This window comes from Tachypleus tridentatus, chromosome 6, assembly GCF_004210375.1.
Source record: "Tachypleus tridentatus isolate NWPU-2018 chromosome 6, ASM421037v1, whole genome shotgun sequence".
Taxonomy (NCBI): Eukaryota; Metazoa; Arthropoda; class Merostomata; order Xiphosura; family Limulidae; genus Tachypleus; species Tachypleus tridentatus.
The window spans coordinates 25,894,230-25,904,480 of NC_134830.1; the positions used below are offsets into that span (position 1 = coordinate 25,894,230).

Consider the following 10,251-nt stretch of genomic DNA (forward strand, 5'->3'; position numbering starts at 1 on the left):
CTAGATAGAAGACTCAGTATAATTTGTAACTTTATAAAACCTTTGTATATAAATCATCATTTGTAATAACTGTCATTATAAATTGTATCGTTGTTTGTATACGAAAGAAAATTATGTGTATCAATCTTGCTGGCAAATATAATAAATATGATATATATTGATAATTAGTTAACTTCTAAATTAAAATTAAAATTTCTGGGTATTTAAAATCGTGAGACATAACATAGTAAATGGGAGACTCGTCCGAGATAAATTATAATTTACCATTTTTTTACCATGAATTTACCATTCATGACTATCTTATTTTTTAACAATATTAAGGTAAGTATTGACATTACTTAGGGAGAGTAAATTGGCAAAGTAACACAATATATCAACTTTTATTTTAAAAATAATTAATTATTTTATTCAGAACGTAACCTTTTTTTCACTTACACGTATTCTGTAATCATGAATAGATTTAAAAGTAATTATTATTACTTTAATCTTTAGGCTTTCGTAAAGGATTATATGATTACCTTCATCAGACTCCTCCTAGGAATCGACCAAGCTCCAGGTTCTGGTTTCCTTTCTTCGGTAGGTACCTATCTTTATAGGCCCAGCATGGCTAGGTGGGTTAAGGCGTTCGACTTGTAATCTGAGGATCACGGGTTTAAATCCTCGTTGTACTAAACATTCCCGCCCTTTCGGCCGTGTGGGCGTTATAATGTGATGCTCAATTCCACTATTCGTTGGTAAAAGAGTAGTCCAAGAGTTGGCGGTGGATAGTGATGACTAGCTGTCTTCCTTCTAGCCTTACACTGTTCAATTAGAAACGGTTAGCGCAGGTAGCCCTCGTGTAGCTTTTCGCGAAATTCAAAAACAAACCTATCTTTATCGGCCAGTCCATCTATCTCATTTATATTGTGTTAATATTTCTTATAATGATTGGTTAATAAACATTCAAAACAGGGGAATAAGAAACAGGGGATAAAGCATCTGTTTATTTCACACAACCTTATATTTTAGCAGTAATTTTTTTCTCGACATACAGGGAGCGGAATAAGAAGGTCTAAGAAACCACAACATGTGCTGATGAGAATGTAACTAAAATTATGAGCAATTTAGTTATTTACGAAAACCACTGTTAAAATTAGGATGTAACCTCATATTTGAAAAGATCTCGTCGAGTGTGTTCTAAACACATATACTTTTACACATTTTTTCTGTTATCTAATAAAAGATAACTTTTTTGGTCACCCCTCTATATATATGTGTGTGTAGTTTTGGTTTTGGTTTTATAAAATTGGTTAATTAGGACACATTTTTTTAAGCTTTTCATAATCGCTTATTTTAAAAATATTACATAACAATCTTGATTGAGATACAATAAAACCGTGACAAAGTTTGATAAATTAAGGTTTTGTTTTATTTGTTTTTGGAAAATATAAATGTGCAGAAATGGCTTTCTTTATTCTGTTCATCACGGGTATCGTAACCTGAACCACTGGAGGTAGGCTTTCGTTAGGTTTGGTAAGTTTTGAATTTCTCTAAAGTACTTAAGGGCTATCTTCGTAAACTGTCCCTAATTTAACAGTGATAGACTAGAGGGACGACAGCTAGTCAACACCATACACCGCCAACTATTGGGCTACACTTTTACGATCGAATTGTGGGATTGACCGTCACATTATAATCCCCTCATACACACACACATACACATGGCTGAAAGAGAGAGCGAGTTCGGGGATGGAAATTCGAACCCACTACCCTAGATTGTGTGTCGAACGTCCTAACCACCAGGCCATAACAGGCCCTACACTCTTCTCATCAGTGATATTTTGATTAATTGTAAAAAGGAGCCAATCCTTTTTTCTAGAACAGAACTTTAGTATACTTTATTTACAGTAACTGTCATACGATATAACACATTCCGAAAAGTATTGATCTAAGAACGAATACTGATATTCTGACTTATTATATTTTAAATAAGCCTATGACTTATTTTATTAGACTAGGTTTTATTTCTAATGAGGCTTGTGGTTCTCTATCAAAAAACTAATTTGAGTAAATATAAGAAATGTCTCTTAATCAACGTAGTGATTGTTGTTATTTCGAGAGGAAGATAATTTGTCGCATGAATACTTACAACATTTCATTAGTTGTTAAGTGATAGAGAACAGGATTCGTTTTTAGAAATTTTCAATTTTTATACGATGTGACGAGTTCTGGCGGTTAGGATGTTCGATTTACAATATGCAGAATCAAAACCCTGCACCAAAATTCCTGCTGTTTCATCTGTGGAGAAGTTATAACATGATAATCAATCCCGCTGGTCGTTGTTAAAGAGAAACCAAAAAATTGGCGGTAGGTGCTGCAGGCCATATTTAATTTTTCTCTTTGGTCAGCAGTTCAAAATTAAGGCAGCTGGTACCTTTAGGAAATCTACCGTATGTAAATAAACAGCTTACACAATGAAGTGAAAGGTTATATGCCCACATTCTACCCGTGATTATCAGTAAAAGTGCATTCCTTCACATTTACATTTGCACCGGCGTGACTAGGTGGTTTGGGCACTTGATTCACAACCTGAGGGTAACAGGTTCGAATCCTCGTCCTACCAACTATGTTTGCCCTTGCAACGATGGGTGCGTTATAATGCGACGGTCAGTTACCCTATTTGTTGGTAAAAAAGTAGTCTTTTGTTGATTTGAAAATATTGATCAAATGTAAATGTAGTTCGAATTTCGCGCGAAGCTACACGAGGGCTATCCGTCACTAACTTAGCAGTAAAAGGCTAGAGGGAAGGCAGTTAGTCATCACCGTCAACAAAAGAATACTCTTTCACGAACAAATAGGGGGCGTGACCACATCTGTCTATCTGCTGAGTCTCCCAAAGGGGTTTTACTTGAACGCCAAATACTAATTACTAGTGTACTGTAATGCAGGTATCTGTTTTTATGAAGCTTGTCCCACATTATTGTTTAATGGCTAATGTAACTTGTCTGATAAATTATCAGCACACTTCTGCACTGTACACAGCAGATAGCTCGATGTGGTTTTGCTGCAAGAAAACACACTTACGCACACTCAAGTAAAACCTCACCTAGTTTACATATATTACTTGAGCTGTCTCGGTTATTTAAATAACGTAAACAACATTATAGTGAACTCAGAAAACTTATCCAGAGTGTAGAGATGTTTGTTTTTTATATTACAACTACCCATACACAATACAAACGCGCTTGTAAACAGGAACCATGCGCACAGACTTTCAATAATATAACTCAGTGAAAAATAAGTCACACCTCTTGAACAAATGTACACCCAGAATAAAATATGTTGGCGTCTAGGTATCCTTAAAATACATTTCAATGTAGCGGCACCTTTGGTGATATAATATAACTTCAATGTATTGATTCTGGTGTCCGAGGACAACACTATAGTGCCCAGTGACATTTGTCTAATGTCAAAGTTTTGTGAAATTCAATTGTTATTGATATCTGTAAATTGAATCAATGGAAAATAAGGACAGTATCAGAAGGATATATAATCACTCAGGAATACTTGTTTTGTTTAGGTTTGTGAAGAAAGAGTGAATGAAAAGATCAATCGTGTTTTGTAATTGTGTTGATAACAGAATGTAAGTGAGATAATCAAAACACGTATTTTGTTTTCAACTTCAAAACAAGGTTAGAATAACAGAGGAAGATATTTGGATCAGAACGTACGGCCGTCTCTACCAGAAGCTTTGTTCTACAACATGTGAGGTGCCCATAGGAATATGTCGAACCCAGAGTTCATTATCGGACGCTTCTTCTGTAAGACGGAAAAACGAAGATAAATAAATAGATTAGTTTCTTTCTTGTCAGTAATAACATTTGTAGCATTACTAAGTTATTTCAAACTTAACGCTGCTATAAAATTTCATCGCTGAAATGAATGAACACATAAAAAATAAAACTGAGCATGTCTTATTTTGTTATATTTTTTAAATTGAATATTTTTCAGAAAACAATTAACTTTTTTTAACAAAGTCGGTGAAATAGTAGTGGAAAGAAGTGTAAGAAGTGTTGGTTGGAAGTAAGTGATAATTTCAGTTTGGTAATTACATACGTTCCTGGTTTATGTGTCGAACAATTTTTTCATTGATTAGTTGTCGCTGGAGTTGCTAGACAGTGAGAGGGCTGCCTTGGCTGCTGACGTGGAGCGACAAGAGATCTGTAATATGGTGAGAACACGCATGTTCAACCTGGGACTGCCATTAGAAGACTACGGTTTGTAATAAACTATTTCAAAATAAGTTTCATTTTTACTCACTAATACTTTTCTTCATATTAATTTTTCAATGACTTAAAACGACTTTCCTTATTGTACTTTATTGCAGTAAAGGTTTTCTCCCTTTGAAGAAAACGAACTTGAGCTATTTGCTCTGTCCATTGCAGCGAATTGAACCTAAACATGCTCGCCCTTTCACCCGGGTGGGCGCTAATAATGTGACGGTCAATCCCACTATTCGTTGGTAAAAGAGTAGCCCAAGAGTTGGAGGTGGGTGGTGATGACTAGCTGCTTTCCCTCTAGTCTTACACTGCTAAATTAGGAACAGATAGCCCTAGAGTAGCTTTGTGCGAAATTCCAAAACAAACCCTTTAGGGGAATAGAAGACATACCGATCACAGTCATATACGCGGCCGAAATAAATTTTACTGTGTTTGCTGGATAAATGTCCAGGAAGAAAATGTTTTAAGATTTGTACCGTGGTTGTAAGTTTTTTTACAACGCTTCGATATCATATGATATTGTTTTATCAATGTGAGATAAGAGAAACTGTTTTTGAGGAACAGACGTTCACTCCAACGATTAAAATGTGTTTTTATAGTTAACTGGTTTGTTTGTCCAATTCGATGTTTCAAGTAAGTTTCCACATTTCTTTTATATTTGACTTCTCTCTGATATATTTAATGGTAGAATTCCTGCTCCTGCCAATAATCCAGATATATTAGGAAATTCTGTGCAAAATCAAACCGGAATAACAACATTGAACAGCGTAATTAATTACTATAGTTGAGAATGGTGAATGTCAAAATTTCATTCTTCATTGTTGTAATTCCTTGAAACATAAAGAACTAATTCAAACTCGTTCAATTTATTTATATTCCAATAATCAAAAGCAATGTCATTATCCGAACGCAATTTTTTTGCCATATAAGTCAATAGGGTGCATAGAACTTTGTGGATGAATTACAAGCAGTACTTTAAACCAAGATTGCGTGTATATTAAACATTTTGGATACAGGCAGATGTTAAAAACCAGATACGTTCGTGCTTAACGTATGGACCGAAAGGAATCATTTCGTTCATAACCAAACTAATTAGTTGATGATAGATTATGGGCTCATATTAAACGGTGAATGACGAATTATGAATCATCGTAATAATCCGATTGCGGGAAATTAAAGGTTCTGTAATGGTTTCCTTAAGTGATTATGAATCATCCGTTATTCTACAAATAATTTATAACACCTAAGTACTCATTTAGAAGAGTCATAAAGTGAAGTAAATGGATATTCTAGTTGTTCAATTATCTGTAATGCATGTCCAACAGAGTCAATACAAGCCCAACAGAGTCAATGGACTAGTACACATCAATACTGTTGGTTATTCCTTTCCTTGAATCGAGGATCTGTGTAAGTCAATAAACTCATTTTCAAATTTTTTAATCTGATGTAAACTGACTTTTTGGATTTATTCAAAATTAACAAGAAATATAGTATATACAAGGTGTAACATGTTATTCTAGGTGAAAAAAAAGTGAAAATTATTGTTTAAATTGCAAAACCATACAAGAAAATATATCAAAAACGCCTGAAAAAGAGTTTTTGTTTGTTTGTTTGAGAATTTCGCACAAAGCTACTCGAGGGCTATCTGTGCTAGCCGTCCCTAATTTAGCAGTGTAAGACTAGAGGGAAGGCAGCTAGTCATCACCACCCACCGCCAACTCTTGGGCTACTCTTTTACCAACGAATAGTGGGATTGACCGTCACATTATACACCCCCACGGCTGGGAGGGCGAGCATGTTTAGCGCGACGCGGGCGCGAACCCGGGACCCTCGGATTACGAGTCGCACGCCTTACGCGCTTGGCCATGCCAGGCCCTTGAAAAAGAGAATTCCTAGGGCTCGGTTCTAGTATAATATTTGTTGACCAGCAACATGAGACGCAAAATGAATAAATTTTGTAATATTTCGACAATTATTTAGTTATTCATGGATCATTTCTTCTTCTTGACAAATTTTGTTATCTTATACAAATAAAATTTGACTTTTTTGCTCGTAATTATCGTATTATATATAACTATTTGAAAAGTTTGTTTTTTTCAAGAACAAAGTCACATTGAGCTATCTTCTGTGCCAACTGCGTAGAATCGAATTCCAAATGTTAGCTTTGTTAGTGTGTAAGCTTTCCGTTTTCTCCGATAGGGTACCAAATTTGAGTTAATTGTATTATTTTTGAATTTTGCGCAAAGCAACACACGAGGGCTATCTGCACTAGCCGTCCCTAATTTGGTAGTGTAAGACTAGAGGGAAGGCAGCTAGTCTTCATCACCAACTGCCAACTCGAGGGCTACTCTTCTACAAACAAATAGTGGGATTGATCGTCACATCATAACGCCCCCACGGGTGAAAGGGTGAACATGTTTGGTGCGTTGCGACGGAGATTCGAACATGCTACCCTCAGATTACGAGTTGAACATTTTAACCCACCCGGCTATGCCGGGTCGTTTGAGTTAAAGATTTGATTACAGTTATACCGTTAGGCTATATGAAATATGTTATTATATTAAACTCTAGATTATCCATTGAAGAGCTGTTGTTGTTTTGAATTAAGCACAAAGCTACACAATGGGCTAACTGTGCTCTGCCCACAACGGATATTAAAACCTGGTTTTTAGCGTTGTTAATTCGCAGACATACCGCTGAGCCACTGGGGGCACCATTGAATAGATTGGGTTTTAAATTCAAACCACACTTTAATTTTAATAAAGACAACTAAAAGCTTACGTTGAAATATGTTCATACATATTTATGTATTTATATCATAATTCGTACTTTCGTAACTTAACCTATAAGTTGATAAATAAATAACTTATGATTTCATTGTGCTTTTTTAACCTCATAACCTGTAGATTCCATAATTAGGTAGTCGATTGTTTTATCTCCTCACCGTGTTTGTGTGGTAAGAATCATTACTTATAATTTCATAACCTGATAATTCATGATTACTCCAAGTAATACATAATATTTTAATAACCAGAAATTATGATGTCAAACGTTAATAAGTTATTGTTCTACAATAGGTTTATAGGTAGTTTATTAAATTTGATAACTTGTCTGTTTTCGTTCATTTTTATCGTGATACCTTCAAAACCCAATGACTCATAATCTAATAGCTAATGATTTTATAATCTTGTACTCAACTTTTATATAGCCTAAAACTTTATGTTATCGTTACATGCGTTGATAACGAAATTGTTTCTACACCTAGATAATGTCTCGGAAAAAAGAGACAGTCTCTCCTATGTTGTGATAAACCCAAGCTGTGACCTAAAACTTCAAGAAGGAGATATCGTGTAAGTCATGCTTACATCAAAAAATAACCAAATGAAAATATGTTAAAAGCTATACATATAAACCAGGGTTGATATTTATTGTTGCTTAACTTGTTATAAAAATCGAGTTTAATTTTCACATAGCCGAACATTTCAAGATGGACACAGAATATTTTAAGATGGATTTAGTATATTTATCAATATCTGTTCTGACTTATTTAAATTACATTTCATATTATAATATATGACTATTTCTGATTGTGTTCTGACTAGTTAAAGTATATTTCATATTAGAATATATTATAACGTGCTATTTTCTTAATTCAATAAACATTATTCAAATTTAACAGAAGTTATTTAATATTTTAGCATTTTATGTAATAAAGCAGCATTTGCTGTCTTAATTTTTTTTCGCAGTTACTTAATAAGACCTAGTCCAATTTCAACAAAGAAGATATTTCTCACTCGTGGCTCGCTCCGAGCAAAGAAAGAGAAACATAAGAAAGATTTACACCAAGAACCTAATTCAGAAATAATACCGGAAGAGGCTACATCTACTGGACAATACAGTCATGAGGAAGATAATTATGAACGTGTAGATGGTGAACAAATCAGAGTTTCAATACATGGAACCATTGGTGTTGAAATTACACCACCACCCGTCGAAACTGTAAACGGAACCGTGGTTTAGAGTGTACTCTTAATCTGTTAAATATTCAACTGAGAAAGTTTCCCTTGCTAAGAAAATTACAGTTTTACAGCGTCATCTATGAAACTATCTTCTACTTGTAAGATTCTGTCATCTGGCTCACCGTTTTAACGTGTAAGGAAGGAAACTGGAATATTTTCATACTCGCTTTTTATTGTCTAAACAAACACTGTGCCGGTTGTGACATAAGACTAGGAAATATAAATCTACACTGCTTCTAACATTTATCGTAAGCCATTCCACGTCCACCCATTAAAATCGTTCATTTGAAAAGCTTAGAAATTAGAGTTTCTTGCTTTATCAAACTTGAATATATATATATTTGGAGAAACTTATATGCTAGTTTATCTCCTAGCACTATTTCTGTATAAGCACATTTATAGCTTAATAATATTGTATCTGTGTTATTACCTTTATATTGGACTGGTCTCCAGGTCGCAGAAATTGTACAATGGTAGTAAACAAATGATATAATGGTCTATAGTGTTTCAAAACGTGCTATCATACGAAGAATGTTATTCTTGCATATTTATTAAATATTCTGTTGTACAGAAGATTACAGATTTTTGTCTTTTTTGGACTAAGCTATCAGGGTATTGCACAATTGTCGTATATTTTTATGTTGTTCTAATGTCCAAAACAACACAATGGGCTATCATTGTTGTACCCAGCACAGTTATTGGATCTCAAGTGTTAACGTTGGAATATCTTAGAATTATAGCTTATACCCAGGTGAAATTCTCAAGTAAAATATATTTGCACCAAATTTGGTTGATTTTACTTTAAAATATTGTACAAATAAACTAGAAACCGTTTACCAAAGTACCAATAAATTTTTAACAACAAAAATAGAATAAGAAACAAAAACCCAATGTTTTGTTTAATATGAAGAAAGATCCAACAGAACAGATGAACTTTATCAGTGTAGAACCGTATTAGAAACCGTTTAATACATATACAACTTGTGGACATATAAACTACTGTTGGAAGCAGGACAATAAAACTTTGATATACTTGTGTATTTTCGTATTTACTAAAGATATTCTTATCATATAATAGGTGCGGTATGGCCAGGTGGTTAAGGCACTCGACTCGTAATTGGAGGGTCGCGAGTTTAAATCACCGTTACACCAAACATGCTCGCCCTTTAAGCCGTGGGGGCGTTATAATGTTACGATCAATCCTGCTTTTCTTTAATAAAAGACTAACCCCAGAGTTGGCTGTGGGTGGTGATGACTAGCTACCTTTCCTCTAGTCTTACACTGTTAAATTAGGGACGGCTAGCTCAGATGGCCCTCGAGTAGTTTCGCGCGAAATTCAATCCATATCATATAAACTAAAATAATTAAGTGTGTTTCTTTTAATTTCACGCAAAGCTACTCGAGGTCCATCTGCGCTAGCCGTCCTTCATTTAGCAGTGTAAGACCAGAAAGAAGGCACCTAGTCATCACAACCGAACCATCAACTCTTGGGCTATTCTTTTACCGACGAATAGTGGGACTGACCGTTACATTACAACGTCCCCACAGCTCAAAAGGCGTGCACGTTTGGTGTGACGGCGATTCGAATCCGCGACTCTCGGATTACAAGTCGAGTGCCTTAACCACCTGGCCATGCCGGCTCAAAATGATAGTAAAAATATTTATTTTAAACTAAAACGAGAGAACTAAAACAAAAAATCCACTGTAGTACATATGTATTGTCTCCTTTGAAGCATTTAATTCGAATAATATTAATAAAACATGTATTATATAAAAATAAATACACAACTTCTGATGTAGTAAATCATCAAAGGAAATCATGTTACATGAAACCAACCACAATTAGTATTTTCGTTATTATAACACCAGAAACAGGTTTCTTTATTACAAAAATAATAAAATAAAAAATAAACAACATATCTGTTATAGAAACCCTCTTGAAGCGTAAATTGTGAAATTTGAAATCATTACAA

General features: G+C 34.5%; 1 protein-coding gene across 2 annotated transcripts in view; it reads left to right on the top strand.

Annotated features, from left to right (window-relative positions):
- The window catches only part of LOC143252116 (potassium channel subfamily T member 2-like), a 136,457-nt gene extending 127,170 nt beyond the window's left edge, over positions 1-9,287 (top strand). For both annotated transcript variants that reach the window (XM_076503785.1, XM_076503784.1), the window contains exons 26-30: positions 493-576; positions 3,672-3,800; positions 4,136-4,256; positions 7,525-7,609; positions 8,006-9,287. In XM_076503785.1, the coding sequence (XP_076359900.1) occupies positions 493-576; positions 3,672-3,800; positions 4,136-4,256; positions 7,525-7,609; positions 8,006-8,279 (693 nt within the window). In that variant the 3' untranslated portion in view covers positions 8,280-9,287. The remainder of the gene's footprint in view (positions 1-492; positions 577-3,671; positions 3,801-4,135; positions 4,257-7,524; positions 7,610-8,005) is intronic.
- The last annotated feature ends 964 nt before the right edge of the window (positions 9,288-10,251 follow it).